General features: G+C 44.4%; 1 protein-coding gene across 3 annotated transcripts in view; it reads right to left on the bottom strand.

The window, feature by feature from the left end:
- FLT3 (fms related receptor tyrosine kinase 3) overlaps positions 1-17,225 on the bottom strand; it is a 70,019-nt gene that overhangs the window by 17,114 nt on the left and 35,680 nt on the right. For 2 of the 3 annotated variants that reach the window (XM_061434889.1, XM_061434888.1), the window contains exons 8-15: positions 17,004-17,157; positions 15,579-15,747; positions 5,627-5,730; positions 4,547-4,655; positions 4,106-4,284; positions 2,505-2,611; positions 2,278-2,410; positions 2,091-2,195 (exon numbers count right to left, since the gene is read on the bottom strand). In XM_061434889.1, the coding sequence (XP_061290873.1) occupies positions 2,091-2,195; positions 2,278-2,410; positions 2,505-2,611; positions 4,106-4,284; positions 4,547-4,655; positions 5,627-5,730; positions 15,579-15,747; positions 17,004-17,157 (1,060 nt within the window). The remainder of the gene's footprint in view (positions 1-2,090; positions 2,196-2,277; positions 2,411-2,504; positions 2,612-4,105; positions 4,285-4,546; positions 4,656-5,626; positions 5,731-15,578; positions 15,748-17,003; positions 17,158-17,225) is intronic. The other variant, XM_061434890.1, reaches the window with a different exon arrangement.

The raw sequence follows: 17,225 nt of genomic DNA, 5'->3' as shown, positions 1-17,225 counted from the left end.
CCTAGGAAAACGGTACAGGTGAATTTATTTGCAAAGCAGACACAGAGAACAAGCTTATAGATACCAAGGGGTGGCGGAGTAGGATGAACTGAGAGACTGGGATTGAAATATATACACTGTTGATACTATGTATAAAATAGATAACTAATGAGAACCTACTGTAGAGCACAGGGAACTGGACATAATTCTCTATGGTGACCTAAATGGGAAGGAAATCTAAAAAAGAGGAAATATACGTATATGTGTAACTGACTCACTTTGCTGTACAGCAGAAACTAACACAGCATTGCAAAGCAACTACGTGTGAGTGTGCACTCAGTTATGTCTGACTTTTTTGCAACCTCATGGACTGTAGCCCACCAGCTCCTTCTGTCCATGAAATTCTCCAGGTAAGAATACTGGAGCAGGTTGCCATTTCCTATACTCCAGGGTATCTTCCCAACCCAGGGATCAAACCCACGTCTCTTGCGTCTCCTGCATTGGCAGATGGATTTTTTACCCCAGGAAACCTCAAAGCAACTACACTCCAATGAAATTTAAAAAAAGAAAAAGAAAGAGATGGAGGACAGCATCCAAAATATACAGATCTGCCCTTATGAGGCTTGCAGACTACGGGGGCAGCTAACACACTAGTTAAATAACTAAACAGCCATGTAATTATAGTTGTGATCAATTTTATGGGAGGGAAAAGCCCAGAGGGAGCTAGGCTATAGCATCTAGCAAGGAACTTGAGCTCATCTGGGGCGTGAGAACGGCTTCCCAGAGGAAGTGGTATCTGAGCTGAGATCTACAGGAGGAGCAGGCGGTGACGCCGTGAAAGGGGAAGGGGAAGGATGGATGTGCAAAGGCCCTGAGGCGGGAAGAGCATGTCACTCCAGAGGAACTGAGAGCTGCGAGGGCAGAGGCAAGCTGCAGCCACGTCGTGCTGGGCTGTGTGGACTGTGCAAGATGAAAGCAACTGGGAAGGTTAAGTAGGAAAATTATGTGACCAGCTTTGCATTTCAGAAGCATCACTTGGGCTTCAGAATCCAGAAGGAGGTTAGAGTGCATATAGAGTAGCTTCTTCGAAGGTTGGTGCATCCATTCAGAAGAGACAGGCAGTAACAGGGGTTAAGAGAAAAGAGGATGGACTCAAGAGGCACCTGCAGGAAGCCTGATAGGAATAGTTACAATGAGGATGGTTTCTAGGATGAGTCAGTCCCAGGTCCCTGGTTGGCCCAACTGGGTGGCCTGTGGCCAGTCACTGGTACTTATAACCAACCGGTGAGAGAGGGAGTATCAACCAAGGGCCAGGGTTGGAAGAGTCCACTTTGGATAGGCTGTCTTTGAGGGACCCTGGAGACATTCAGGCATGTGGACATAACCCGAAGCTTAGCAGGGAGATGCAATCGTGAGAACCATTGGTACACGGGATGAGGTCATGGGCGAGCTGAGACAGCCCTTGAGTATGAGGAGTGGAAAGGAAAGTGGGACCCGGAGTAAGCCTTCAGGAACTCCACGTGAGAGATGGATGAGAAGATGAGGGAGCAGCCAAGGACAGTGCAGCAGTCAGAGGGTGGGAGGAAACCAGAAGAATACAGCGCCATGGAAACTGAAGGAAGAGAGCACATAAAGGTGGAGGGAACCGTCGATCGTGCCAACTGGTGCTGAAAATTCAAGCAACATGAGGACAGAAAAATGCCCATTAGACTTAGTTCATGGTGGAGGCAATGGAGGGTGGGCTCATGATCACTTAGAGCCAGCTGGGGGCGCTCTTGCTAAGTGAATGATGCTCACAGAGGATGTTGGGAGGGAGGGGTGAGAAACGAGTGGGGATACAGAAGGCACGGATTCCCTCTTCTACCCGGCGCCCATGTCACCATGTAAGACACACAGCTGCCTGTAGCAACGGTAACCCCAAAGCTGAAAAGCACCTAAGCAGACAGAGGAGAGGAAGAAGAGGTGGACTTGAGTTCTATATTCATGACTTAGTGGACACCAACCCCAACTCACTCCCTTTTAAGCTTTGAAGCCGGGCAAGCAGTACCCATAACCATGATGGAAAAGAGGAGGTGGCAGGCGGCACCTCCCCTCTTGGCGCGTCTCTGTACCTTTCAGCATCTTGACTGCAACCTGGATGGAGACCCCTGTCTTACTAATTCCGTAGGCGGTCGCATTCATCACTTTTCCAAAAGCACCCGACCCCAGGACCTTCCCTGCAAGACACGTGGTGAGTGAGTGAGCCTTCGCTGAGGATTTTCCCACAGGAAGGAAACAGGTGAAACATCTGATTCTTACCAAATTCTAAGTTTTCTCTTGGAAACTCCCATTTGAGATCATACTCATATTCTCTGAAGTCAATGTACAAGTACTCGTTATCCAGAGAGCCGGTCACCTGCACCATCTGCAGCTGGCTTTCGTAACGAAATTGCTTCCGAGAGGAAATAATGAGTCAGTTAGCCACAGGGCATTCTTTAGATATGGGACACAGTGACAGCTTTTTTTTTTTAAACCTTTGCTTTTACCTTTTTGTACTTGTGACAAATCAGCATGGTTAAAACGGCAATGAAGGGAAGACAGAGGCCAATTGTCGCATAGAATGAGATGTTGTCCTGGATGGAAGGGAAGGGCCCTGCAACAGAAGAGCATCCCGGAGCAGTGGGTGAGAACCCGGAGATCGCAGGCTCGCTGCAACCTCTCACATCCTGTCTGAGGGGCTGTTATTTGTGATGCTTACAAGCCCTCTATGCACAGAAGCCCACAGAAAAATCAGGCCATGTTCATATAAAGAACACTTCCCTCCCAGAAAATTTTAGATGATTCTGAACCCATTTTATTTATTTGGTCACACCCTCTGGCATGTGGGATCTTAGTCCCCTGACCAGGGTTGGAACCCATGCCCCCTGCATTGATGCACAGAGTCTTAACCACTGATCGGTCAGGGGAGTCGCTCTGAGCCCAGTGTAAAAAATCATTTACTAGGGGTTTTAAGGATTACACCTATTTAAACCCACAGGATAGTCAAGCCAGATTAGAAAAAAAAAAAAAAGAAGAAGTCTGTCTACCATATATAAAATAGATAAACAACACAGTCCTAGTATATAGCACAGGGGACTATATTTAATACCTTGTAATAAACTATAATGGAAAAGAATCTGCAAAGTCACACGTGTGACTGAATCAAGAATGTTTTTCTACTATACATAAAGTAGACAAAAAACACAGTCCCACTATACAGCAAAGGGAACTATCAACATATTCTGTATTTTGTAATAAACTATAATGGAAAAGAATTTGAAAAAGAATACACATATAAAACTGCATCACTTTGCTGTACACCCAAGACTAACACAACAACATTGTAAATCAACTATACCTCAATTTGAAAAAAAAAAGAAACTTGTGTTCCCACAATGAAGCTGTCATATGAATGTGGGGAAGTTAGTTTGGGGATGCTGGTGATTCTAAACCATTAGTGTAGGCGGCCAGGTTTCAGAATTGCTTAATTTCAGAGGGCTCTAAATATCAAACCAAAAATGATAAAACAGCAGGCTAAAAGGCAAATAAGGAGATTAACTGAAAGGGAAAGAGGTAAAGATTCCAAATTACTAAATCTGTCTCCCTGGATCTGGATCTCTGTTTGTTGTTGCTGTTGTTCAGTCGCTAAGTTGCGTCCGACTCTTTGCGACCTCAGGGACTGTAACCCACCAGGCTCCTCTGTCCATGGGATTCTCCAGGCAAGAACCTGGAGGTTTGCCATTTCCTTCTCCAGGGGATCTTTCTGATCCAGGGATCAAATTTGAGACTCCTGCTTGGCAGGCAGATTCCTTACCACTGAGCCACGAGGGTTGTCAGGGTAGATGCCCACTATACCAGGAGTTTGGGGTTCTACCCACATTACCTGAATTCATGAGTTACAGTAACATCAGTAGAAGTCACTCTGCCCTTAAACTACAGAACATGTATATTCACTGGGGATTCCTGCCTGACTCAAAAAGCCTTCTCATCTCACACACTGAATCTGCACACTCTTGTAAAACTCCCCCAAATAAAAGCCAAAGACAGGGCTTAACTTCTAGTGGGGAATTCCTGAAGGTGGCATGTTTCAATAGTGATTGCTGTCTACCTGGTGAGCTCAGAAGGATTGTCTCACAGGACGTGCCGAGGGCGTTATAGGCACAACACTTCACCAGGAACCCTTTGACAGCCTCACTCATGTTCAGCGTGCTGCTCGATATCCACTGTCCAAACACTTTCCTGTTGGCCTTTTTATTCCAAATTCCTTCTGTGATTTCTTCTGTGCAGCTGAAAAGAAATGGCAGAGAAGTCAGAGGGGCATGGCTGTCATCAGATTAGAAGTGAGGGTTTCTCTAATGGGGTCTGTAAGAGACACATCTATTATAGGTTATCAGAAACAATCTGATCATTGAGAATTATGGTCGACTAGGAAGGTAAGCATTTGAAATGCTCTAGCGTTTCTTCTTAAACTGAATTCACGAGAAAGCGTCAGTATGTCAGAGAGAGTTTCATGTTCTTCTAACACAAGAGAGGCCAAGGTCCTCATTACTTGGGGGACTTGTCTGAGCACTTCTTCCAGGTCCAAGATGGTATAGGGTACCCATCAGAGGAGCAAGAAGCCTGACTTGCAGATGCCTCAGCCAGCACTTGAGGTTTCCCTGTAGAAAACAAGAGGAAAAACAAGCTCATGGAGTAATGCACTTTTCAGAAAGGCTTTCCAAGTCAGGTTTATAGAGGCTGCCCGTGCACTGTAAGCAGTTGTGCTTCTTGGAGGGTGTCTCAGGCAGGACTCAAAGAGGGGGTCCTTTCCCCTTGTCACGTCACCTCGGTGCAGGCAGCCCTGCCACCTCTCTGGGGAGCACCCCCTGGCCAACACTAGACCCTTCCTGGAGAGAACGCAGGTGTAGACTCTATCTACTTGCTCACCCTAAAATGAGTCTTAGCTTCAGGAGAAGCATCTGCAGAAAAAGTCCAACGAAAGGTACTCTCCTCTTTTCATAGACCAAAGGAACAAAAACTATTAAAACAACTAAATGGCAGGTAGTATGACTTTTGGCCTTTTCTTAACATGATCTTTCAAAGTACTAAAACCAATAAAGTGACACACTAAAGCCCCTTCAGAAAGGACATGGACTCAGCATCTTAACTTAAAAGGATGAGCCCAGAAAGAGGTCTGTGTGTCAACAGAGCCAGGAGATATGAAAGTACAATTTCAGAACACTTCCACAGGTCAACACAGTTTCATCACACTCCTTCCCTAAGCCATTGCTTAGCTCTTTCTGGTCCGAGTTAATACATGATTAAGGAGTCACAAGAGTGAAATAAAATTTCTTGACTACTTCACTTCTTTTTTAATTTTGATTGATTTATTTTTAACCGGAGGATAATTGCTTCACAATATTGCGTTGGTTTCTGCCATACATCAGCATGAATCAGCCCTAGGTATATGTACATCCCCTTCCCCTTGACCCTCCTCGCATCTCCCACCCCATCCCATCCCTGTAGGTGGTCACAGAGCCCTGATTTGAGCTCCCTGCCTTATATAGCAAGTCCCCCTGGCCATCTAATTTAATATGGTAATGTATGCCTCCATGCTACTCTCTCCATTCACCCCACCCTCTTCACTTACTTCTTATATGCAGTGTGAACTCTTTTGTGAACTGGGCGTCATCATTTTCTGCATGGAAGATATACTGTCCTGGCTGGTGTTTATGGTTGCAAAACTTAGATATGCTGTTGGAAAAAGAGTTAAAGACAGACTTAGCCAGATTCTTTGAGGAGATGCTGAAATGAGCGATGGTGTGCTTGGGAAGAGTCTCCCTGGAGACACTTCAGTTTCTCAAGCTCAGTGGACAGGAGGTGTCTTCACTTGCTACTCAAAGCGTGGTCCATAAACAGGCAGCATCAGCCTCGATATTATCTGGGAATTTGTTAGAAATACAAAGTCCCAATCCCCCTCCACCCCCCCACACACACCTACTGAGAGTCTGCATTTTAAGATGATTTCCTTGTGATTCACATGCACATTAAAGGTTGAGAAGCACTGATCCAGGCTGGGGCTCCTAAGAGAGACAAGAAGGTTCCAGCCACTACGGTTACATCCATTCCAAACTAGTCTGACTTCCCAGAAACATGGAAAAACCTTGGCGGGTGGCAGAGCCCATGACCCCTCAACCTCCTGAAAGGACAGCTCTCTGAAGTTGGTCCACGGCAGGACCTATGACCAGCCCTTGACTCCCATAGCAATTAACAGTGACGAGGGCTCAGATCCACTGAGTTTGTCCAGAAATCTCTGGGTGGTCTCAGCAGGCTCTAGTATCTTCTTGGAGTGCTCATCCATCTTACCTACCAGGTATCTGGTATTGGGGATTACCCGTTATACCTACCAGGTACATTGTACAGGGGATCAAGTTAGGCCAACTGATCAGGGACCCTGGAAAACAACCTAATTATTTAGACCTGATGGAGAAAGCAGGGAGAGGATGCTGTGGACTCCTAAGCAGGAGAGGAAAGTGATGAACAGTATTTCAGTTGAGAGGGAAATGCAGCAGGAAAGTGTATGGGAGGGAAGTCTGGAAGTAGTTGTTCAAATACGCAGCAAGTCCTTCATTCATTCATGGATTCACTCATTCATTCTCCCATCAATGGCACAGGCTGTTTGTGGGAGGAATTCAGAATACAACAGTCAGTCAGAAAAATCAGATTTCTGTTCTCACAGAACAAAGTGTTCAAAGGCAGACAGGTAAATGTGCAGCTACAGTGCAATGTGGGAAGTCGTGGGAGACAAGTAAAAGGTCAGACTTGAGAGCTCAGAGTGTGAAAAGAGGAGTGTTGTCGAAGGCAGGGAAAACGGGGAGGGAGCGGAAACAGCCAACCCAAGAGGCACCAGGACCACGAGGGGCAGCAGGTGCTGGACCAGATGTGAAGACGAAGGAGAGACCAGAATCCCAGCTGATTCCTGAGTCGAACCACCCGCCTAGCAACCGACAGAGCAGCTTCTGAGCACCAGTTTACCTGACGCCAACATTCTGCAACCTTAACTTGGAAGCTCAAAGGTAATTCTGACTGTGGACAGTGATGGGAGATTCCATTTCCTACCAAGTGAGCATCTAACATGCTTTTTGTTTGCCTCGTTAAAAAGAAGGCTGAAGAGGCAGAAAGGGGACTTTCTTATCTTGACCTACTTCGGGACAATGAGAAGGAAATGGTTGCTGCAGTAGAAAATGACAGAAAGATGGGGGGAAAGCCAAATTATAACTTTAAGGGAGAAAAGTAAGCAACACTACATGCACTCCCAGACTTTAGGAAGGCAGGGTTTAAGAGAAAGATGTATGTCCACAAGGGAAAATGTAAGTCTCACTGGACAATAGCCAAAGACTCTGAAAAGGAACAAGAGATTTAAAAAGAAGCCAGACTGGCTGGCCAGGGACCATGCTAAAAGCATCATTCAATTTGATAAAGAAATGACCAGTACAACAATTGATAATTGCATAGACCAAAGCAATCTGGTTTGTCTTTTTTTTTTTAAGTGGAGACTGCATTGTTTTTATTTTTTCTTCGGCTGCACCACTTGGCATGTGGGATCCTAGTTCCCCGACCAGGGATCAAACACTGGAAGTGCAGAGTCTTAACCACTGGACTGCCAGGGAAGTCTCAGAAATCTTTTTTTGAACGGTTTCCCTCCTAGGTCTCTTGTGCTGTCTGAATGGAGCCTGACTTGCCATGGACAGATGAGATAGTATCTGAAACGCTCTCGCTCTTCCAGGCAGGAAACTGGTCACAGAAACAGCCCGGACAAAAAACTGAATATTCAGGTCCTCCTCAATCGCTTGTCCACTTGTCCTATTTATGGCCGTTGACCCCTTCAAGGGCAACGACTGCAGTGCTGACCCTCCCCTGGAAACTCCAGGAGGACTAACCAGTTAGGACCAGGGAGTTTCAAAACTTCCCCTTTCCCTGGGACTTTTCTGAAAATGGCCAGCAGGCAGGAGATGGGAGATCAGGAAACGAGTTCATGGTGAAACACCTTTGGTGACTAAGATGTATTCTCAGTATAAATGAGAAGGGATTTCTCCTCTGTTACGAGCAAAATGCAGGTGATTTTCAGTTTTCATTTAGCAGCCAGAGGGGAGGAGTTGAGAAGTCACAAGTATTTCCAGCAGCGCACGGAGTAATTTCACTAGAAAGAAGGCTTTGTTCAAAGAGCAAGGGATGATGAAGGACAAACCGGAGGACAGGGAATAATAAAGTGCAGGTTGGGGAAGCTGAGAGCTTCTGAAACCGGAGAGTCGGGGGCTGGCAAGACTGAGGGACTCCACGTGGCACTGAGAGAGGCCCCATCAGGAGACCCTGCCCACTCAGACAGCGGGGTGTGGAGCGGGCACAGTCTGGCTGAAATTGAACCCGGTCCACACATGTTTCTGTCCACGGTCAGACACAGGGGTGGGAGAGATGCTGCTGATTTTATGTCACTCTACATAATACTAAGCTCGCTTTTATTTCAGGGCAGCCCAGAATCCTGGGGAAATATAATCATTAAAAACCCAATAGTGGGCACTTCCCTGGCAGTCCAGTGGTGAAAACTCCATGCTTCCAATGCAGGGGGCGTGGGTTCGATCCCTGGGTGGGGAACCTAAGATGACACATGCCTCATGGCCAAAATATAATAAAAGAAAAATTTCAAAACATTTTAAATCAAGAAAAATCCCCAATAGTGAAGCATGGCAAACTTCAAAAGGAGGCACACTTTTATTTCTAAATAAGCAAAGCACACACCTGTATGTTTGTTCTCTCACACACTGGGTGTGAGAATCTTGAACATTTGAAATGAACTGGTGTCCAGAGGCAGTACCAGAGTGATGGTTACAAACACAGGCTTTGACTCTGCTATCACCCGGGCTTCCCTGGTGGCTCCGCCAATAAAGGATCTGCCTGAAATGCAGGAGACCCAGGTTCCATCCCTGGGTCGGGAAGATTCTCTGGAGAAGGGAATGGCAACCCCACTCCAGTATTCCTGCCTGGAAAATCCCATGGACAGAGGAGCCTGGTGGGCTCTAATCCATGGGGTCACAAAGGGTCGAGTGTGACTGAGTGACTAATGCACACTGCTATTATCCAGTGGTGTGACTTTGGACAAGTCACTGAAACTCTCTGTTCTGATTTCCTTATCTGCAAAATGAAGGTAGTATCTACCTTATATGGTTGTTAGAGTAGTTTTTGTTAAATTTTTATTAAAGCAGTTTTGCATAAACTGCTTATAATAGTGCCTAGTTGTTGTTCAGTCGCTAAGTTGTATCTGCCTCTTTGCAACCTCATGGACTGTAGTCCACCAGGCTCCTCTGTCCGTGGGATTTTCCAGGCAAGAATACTGGAATGGGTTACCATTTCTTTCTCCAATGATTATGCTTGCTGCTGCTGCTGCTGCTGTGTCGCTTCAGTCATGTCCGACTCTGTGCAACCCCATAGACAGCAGCCCACCAGGCTCCACCGTCCCTGGGATTCTCCAGGCAAGAACACTGGAGTGGGTTGCCATTTCCTTCTCCAAGGCATGAAAGTGAAAAGTGAAAGTGAAGTCGCTAGTCATGTCCAACTGTTCGAGACCCCATGGACTGCAGCCTACCAGGCTCCTCCGTCCATGGGATTTTCCAGGCAAGAGTACAGGAGTGGGGTGCCATCACTTTCTCCGATTATTATGCCTAGCACATAGTAAACATGATAAATGCGTTAGATCATCATTACTATGAGGCTTATTAAGTCTGGAAATCATTTTGAATAAAAAAGATATTTAGAAGCTTTATTCTGGGGTATACCTTGTCAGAAAGTCACATTAAAACAAAGATGCAAAGAAAAAAAAAACTTAAGTAAATGCCCATCAAGGAGTTAGTCAAAATAAAATCTTCTGAAAAGTGGAATGCCATGTAGCCATAAAAGTGATCACGTAAATAATAGTACACTTATTAACAAAGCAAAAGATGATATTTTAAAGGGAAAAATTGGGTGACAAATGGCACAATTTAAAAAAATGACACAATTAATTTCATGTTTATACAAAAACCTATACTTCTGTTTCTATCATGGCAGTTACATAGAAAAAGGCTGAAATATAAACTCTGGTGGTGGAATTGTGGGTGTTATATCCTTTCTCTTTTTAAGACAATTTCAGAAAATAAGAGTGAATGAAAGGGACTGACTTTGCCCTAGGTCTGGGGTAAGTAACATAACCTGTTTCCATATTTCATAAAATGGAATAATGATCAAATTAGATGATCTGTATAAAGGACTTTGCACACTGGCACATCGCAAGGGCTCAAAGAAGTTTCTTTTGTTCTCAGTGAGGCTTCATGACCTGGTCAATACCTTACAACTGAGTGGGCAGGATTTGGAAATTCCCACTGTTCACTACAAGCAAACATCTCCTCGTGTTTGTTACACTCAGGGCTCATCTCCTTCAGGGAACCAAAACAGTCCTTCCAAAAAAGCTCAATGCAGTCCTGCAATCACATATCATTTATTGACTTGAGAGCTGGCTTTTCTGTTTGTCCCGAGAAGGACTGTGGCTCATCACCCAGAACCCACACTCTACCATACCGCTGGTACCAGGAAGCTCTCAGTTAATGCCTGTTGTGGGCAGGACTCAGACTGGTAGAATTGGAAAATTATATATTTCAGGAAAAAAGAAAATACAGGAATCTGTCATGCCTAAGGAGAGTCTCTTAGAAGAGACTATTTAAATAATTATAACATCCTAATAAGTTGTTTTGGGGGGTGTGTGTGTGTGTGTGTTTAACCATAAAATTAGGAAAAGCTAAGGCAGATTTGTTTATAAGTCTACAGAGATAGGAAATTAAGCAAACGAACAGACGAAATATCCTAGAACCTTTTCCCAGGACCTGGTTATCAGGGCTGCTGGAAAGTTACAATTTCATAAAACGTAAACATAAAGGCAAACCCTAATAAACTCTGTGCAATATTTGAGGAAGTAAATTGGAGAAACGAAGCTGTGAAGGTGGGGGAAGCTGCTAGATTTCTGGCACACACACGACCACACCAAAGCTTTTTCAGGAGTACTGTTATTACGAGACCTTTCGGTTACACAGAAAAACTGGTGGCACTTTGCTTCTAAAGTCCTCTCCTGCCACATGTTGAAAATTCTGTACTTCACCAGCAAAATTCAGTTTGACTAAATAGTTGAAACTGAGTGGTGGGTAAAGGACGCTTACTGTATTATCCTCTGAGTTCACTAGTAAATTGGGAACTTTTTATAATAAAAAATGGAAAAGAACTCAGAATTTAGTCTGCACCCCCAATTACAACACAGAGCCTCATGCAGAGAGCAGAAGACGTTGAGAGCACTTGTGCTCAGTTTTTTTGGTCGTTCACCTTTTATTCAATATTTTGAGTGTCTTTTTCATGATGAAGGAGGCTCTGTCTCACCTGGCATTGTGAATCAAGTGGGCCATCACACTCACTGCATCATTTTCATCAATTAATATTGTAGCTCTTCAAGAACTTTTTAAGTAAAATAAATAGTGAGTTAAGTGTAGTGGTGTGGAGAAGGCAATGGCACCCCACTCCAGTACTCTTGCCTGGAAAATCCCATGGACGGAGGAGCCTGGTAGGTTGCAGTTCATGGGGTCGCTAAGAGTTGGACACGACTGAGCGACTTCACTTTCACTTTTCACTTTCATGCATTGGAGAAGGAAATGGCTAACCCACTCCAGTGTTCTTGCCTGGAGAATCCCAGGGACGGGGGAGCCTGGTGGGCTGCCGTCTATGGGGTTGCACAGAGTCAGACACGACTGAAGCGACTTAGCAGCAGCAGCAAGTATAATGGTGAGTGTGCATTTTGAGTTGATTTCTGGGAGGTGATGATGAATTCATTCATTTACTAAATAGCTGCTGACTATTTACTAAGTAGCTGTTGCCTTGTACAATAGCACAAGGCATTGTACAACGCCTTTCTAAAAAGACAGGAAAATGCCAGGGCCCATCCCCACAGTGGGGTTCAGCACACAAGAGGCTCACTGTATCACCCGGGAACTAGGGGTGAAAGGCACAAGCACTATAGGCGTCAGGATCCTCCCTCATTTATCCATTTAGCTGCCTCTTGAAGATAACTACTTGGGGTCAGGGATGCAGGTTGTGATCATGGAATGAAACCAGATTAACTAGATTGGCCCGAGATCCATATATATCAGAGACACGGTCCTCTAATCAGTGAGTCTGTCAGATCTTAAGAATGGTGCCAGGTGTCACCAGCACAAATAGCAGCGACCTCCCAGGTGGCCCCTGGCCCTTAAATGCGCCTGCATAACTTGAGGGAGTTGAGGGGGAGACATCACCTTGTTCACGCTTGTAGCCCCTGAAGGCACTGAGCCCGTTGAGAAGGTATTAAAGGAATATTTGTTGAACTAAATTGCACTGATCATCTATCTCTTTGAATCAATGTTGCAAGAGAATCCTGTAGGACTAAGAGCTTCTCTGACACTGGGTGACAACACAAAGAACAGGGAAAGGGACAGCACGGACATCCTAAACGCAAGTAGTCAACTCAGCTAGCAGGGGAAGGACTGGCCCTCTGCCTTCTACTTTCAAAAGTTTGATGGTTGAGAATACGGGCGTATGACAATGGGGTGACGCCCCCCTCCAAGGCAGTGGTTCTCAACCACAGGAACTTTTTCTCACCAGGGGACATCCAGCAATGTCCACAGATATTTTAGGTTGTCACAAGTGGGGTTAGTGGTGCTACTGACATCCATGGGGTGGAGACCTGGGACTCGGCAGAATATCCTACCACACAGAAGAAAGACTCCACCGCCACCACCCCCAGCACCCTGAGTGGAGAATTATCCAGCCCAAGATGTCAACAGTCTGTTGTTGAGAAGCCCTGAGTTAGGGGACTGTGAGTCCATCCAAAGGCTGCCTTCTTAATTACTTTAAAAATGAATGCTTTGAACGTTAGGAGGTTTGGGCAAGAGAGGATAGACAGTTCCATGCAAACTCTGCATTATAGAGTGCTTTTTAAAACACACACAAGGGAATTTCCTGGTGGTCCAGTGGCTGACTCCACACTCCCAATGCAGGGGGCCTGGGTTCAATCTCTGGTCATGGAACTGGATCCCACATACCTCAACTAACACCTGGCACAGGTGAATAAAGAAATAAGTAAAATATTTTAAAAATTAACTGACTTCTAAACCAAAAGTTCTTTTTAAAAAATAAAAAAGCAAACAAGGATCAGCTACAAATCACTTTGGGGTATAGAATAGCATGGTTATCAGGAAACAGAGAAGAATCAAGATGAAAAGAGCTTGAATTTCCCTGGTGATCTAGTGGTTAAGAATCCTCCTCCCAATGAAGGGGACATGGGTTCAATCCCTGGTCTGGGAAAGACTCCACATGTGTGGGGCAACTGATTCGGCATGCCCTAGAGCCCACGGCTCTTCAACGAGAGACGCCACTTCAATAGGAAGCCTGAGCACCTCAACCAAGAGTAGCCACCACTCTCTGCAACTGGAGAAAACCGGTGAACAGCAACAAAGACCCAGCACAGCCAAAATTAAATAAATAAAACACTTTTTAAAAAGATGAAAAGAGCTCAGCTCTGACTCGTCTCCTAGACCTGTGCCATCCAACAGGAATATAATGCAAGCCACATGCATAATATTAAAGTTTCCAGTTAGCTACCTAAAAAAGTGAAAAGGAGTAAACAGTAATGATAGATTTATTGAACTTAATATATCTAAAATACTAGCATCTTAACATATAATCAAGATAAAATTATTGAGATATTTTACCGCCTATTTCTCACACTAAGTCCTAAAAACCTGCTGTGCATGTTACCGTCACAGTGCATCTCCACTGGCACCAAATGTCAAGCTCTCAACAGCCACGTGTGGCTGATAGACCCGTACTGTAGAGTCCAGGACCAGACCTGTGACAGGAGTCACCAGAGGTTCTCATTAAACACATAGACTCTGGATGCAATATGCCTCCGAGATTACTCAAGTGTAGTTATTAAGGAGCAAAGGTAACAGGTGCACCCCAGAGAACCAACTTCTGACTGTAGTTTCTTTGGTGACTGAACTTTCAGCATCTAAAGTCAACAGCTAGCAACTAGCAAAGGAGATTAATCCAAGCCCTGACACGGCACCTTGAAAAAATGTTCAGCTGTGCTCCAAGTGTCCTGCAAGTCAGCTGTAATGTCAAGAAAAATATATTTTGATGGGGAAAACCACTGCAGAATCAGTATATTGTGATAAAAATTGGACCAAGAATCAACCGTGCAGTATTCTTTTAAAAAATGTAGCCTTGGGGCATTGTGCCCCAATTTTGGTTCATCGTGTCTGAAATGGGAGCAAGGAATCCACATTTTTTAATATCCACCCAGATGATTACTATACAGTTGGTATAAGGACTCACGTTGAGAATCAGTGGTTTACCATAAACCCATTGACTCGCTTAAGACATGACAGATGCCTCTCAGCTCAGTCTATCCTGAAACCATTGTTACCAGGGATTAGTTTTAAGAGATAAGAAGCATCAGAGCCTTAGGATATACAAGGAAGAGCTGTTTTTTGGAAGGAGAAAGAGAGATAAATTCGGAGTTTGGGATTAACATATACCCACTACTATACGTAAAATAGGTTAACAACAGGACCTACTGTATAGCACAGGGAACCGCACTCAATATCTTGTAATAATCTATAAAGGGAAAAAGGCTGAAAGAGAATATATATGCATGTATCAGAGGCTTCCCTGGTGGCTTCCCAGTGGTAAAGAATCCGCCTGCTAATGAAGGAGACTCAGGTTCAGTCCCTGGGTCGGGAAGATCCCCTGGAGAAGGAAATGGCAACCCACTCCAGTATTCTTGCCTGGAGAATCCCATGGGCAGAGGGGCCTGGCGGGCTACAGTCTATGGGTTGCCATAGACTATATAGGCCTATAGGCATAGTGTCTTGTGGCAACTATGGGTTGCCAAAGAGTCAGACATGACTTAGTGACTACGCAACAACAAAAAATATGTGTATAAATGAATCACTGTGCTATACACCTGAAACTAACATAATATTGCAAATTAACTATCCTTCAACTTTAAAAACATGTTGATTTTTATTTTCCAAAGAGGGGCTGAAGAATTTCTCCCCTAAGAGAAACCTGAGTGCGGTTGGACAAACCCTCAGGAAAATGAGATTTTCCTTCAGCATTTATCCTTGGGCTATGTCTGTGTTTGTTTTTTGAAAACTCAAATCAATATACCTATAGGTAGCGTTTTCTGTTTTTCAGGGGTTTTACTTCCTCAGTCATCTGCCAAGGGGCTGAGAGAGACTTCGTGTGCCAGGAGCACATAGCCTCAAATAGGAAGTAACTATCGGGTGACTCAGAAAATGCCGGACTCAAACTGATAATGGTTCTTTCTGTTTTTCGTGAGTAGGTTACACTCTTTGAACTGATTAAAGAGTTGTCATTGTGCCCTCAAGTCTGCTGCTTGCTTCCTCGTCCTCCATATCAGCATGATAGCACATTCACTCAAGGGTAACCAGAAGAGTCTGGCCAAGAATGACGATGCCTCCTGGACTCACCTGTACCCATCATCCAGGCCACTTTGCTCACAAGGAAATGATTTTCGAGAGAAGGTCCATGTACATCTGATTTGTGGGTATGCTTTAAACCTGACAGAAAAACAAAATTCTTCATACTGGTCAATTTCATAATCTTCATTTGATTTGGAAACGTTTATAAATCCCTTTTCTGTAAAAAAAAAAAAAAAAAGAATGCATTTCTAAATTAGATAATGAGATTCATATGGAAATATATTGAGAAGATAAATTTTTATTCATCAGTTTTAAGCAAGAAAACTGAGATTTGATAGCCCAACAAGAAACACATGAGTCCTGTCCCCAGTTAGAAGCCTGAGCATATCACCTTCTGATTTCGCTCAGAATTAGATGTGAATAATTGATGCTCTTCCCAGAGAAATGTATAAAGACATCTATTGATTTTGCATACAACTTCAAGGGGTTGGAGGATTCCTCCAGCCTGGTGAACCATGGACACAGAGGGACCCACCGACAATCCCTCAGTCAGAACGGCCTCCTCGTGACTTATGCCACATAAAATAATCTCAGGGCACAAATAAAAGAACAGTCTAGCCAGTGATATGCACAAGGTTTCCCTGGGGAATACTTCCTTGTTAGTTTGATAAGAGAATCTTTTTATTTCTCAGCATTTTCAATGTAGGTGGCTAAAGGCTGCCACCTACTCTGAGATCACTTTTTTTTTTGAGATCACTTAAAAAAAAATTTATTGCTGTCTCTGAGATTACTTAAAGCAGGGTTATTGTCAGATCCTACACAGCCCACCCAAATTTCCATTTCCTCAAGGTTCAGTGGTAAAGAATCCACCTGCCAATGCAGGAGACACGGGTTCAATCCCTGGGTCAGGAATATCCCGTGGAAAAGGAAGTGGCTGCCCACTCCAGTATTCTTGCCTGGAGAATCCCATGGACAGAAGAGCCTGGCAGACTACAATCCATGGGGTCCCAAAAGAGTTGGACACAACCAAGTGACTAAACAACAAGTATTTGTTGGGTTTTCTCAGCCACTGCTCTCTGCCCTTGAGGGGCAGTGCTCAGGTAGTTCTTAGAACAAGTGCTTATTAATGGTGCATTCTGCGTCTGGCTCTCAGCCACGTCTGGGACTACAAGGATAGAAGGGATTATTCCTGTCTTTAGGAACCTTCCAGCCTATTGGAAGACAAAAATCCACAAACAGAGGGTCACATTACAATGTGATGAGAGCAAAAACAGTGGCATTCAGGCTCGGTTTAACCGGAAAAGGAAGGGAGGGGCAGCTTGTATTGATTTCACAAAGCTATCCTAATTCAATTTCTCTCTCAACTTTTTGATACTAACCTTATACTGAAAGCAGAATTTGCAGCACCTGCCTTACACTCCACACTAAAACAACTAAAAACACGAGTACAGATTATGTGCGCAGCTGCATTACCTAGGATGGTGACCAAAGCTGATTTACTGGGATGCTCTGAAGAGGAACAAGTGTAATAGCCAGTGTCGTTTCTTCCCACTGATGATACAAAAGCAAACAGAATCCGTATCATAGTTCTGTTTGTGGAATAGGTACTCATCTCAAAGTAGCTGCCCTAGATTTTAATATAAAACAGAGTTTGAATGGAGTGATTTCCACCTGGATTCTTGGTTCATTTTTCTG

This window comes from Bos javanicus, chromosome 12 (assembly GCF_032452875.1).
Source record: "Bos javanicus breed banteng chromosome 12, ARS-OSU_banteng_1.0, whole genome shotgun sequence".
In the NCBI taxonomy this organism is placed as follows: Eukaryota; Metazoa; Chordata; class Mammalia; order Artiodactyla; family Bovidae; genus Bos; species Bos javanicus.
Note: the sequence above shows the minus strand (reverse complement) of the source record. Positions and strands in the feature narration are given on the sequence as shown.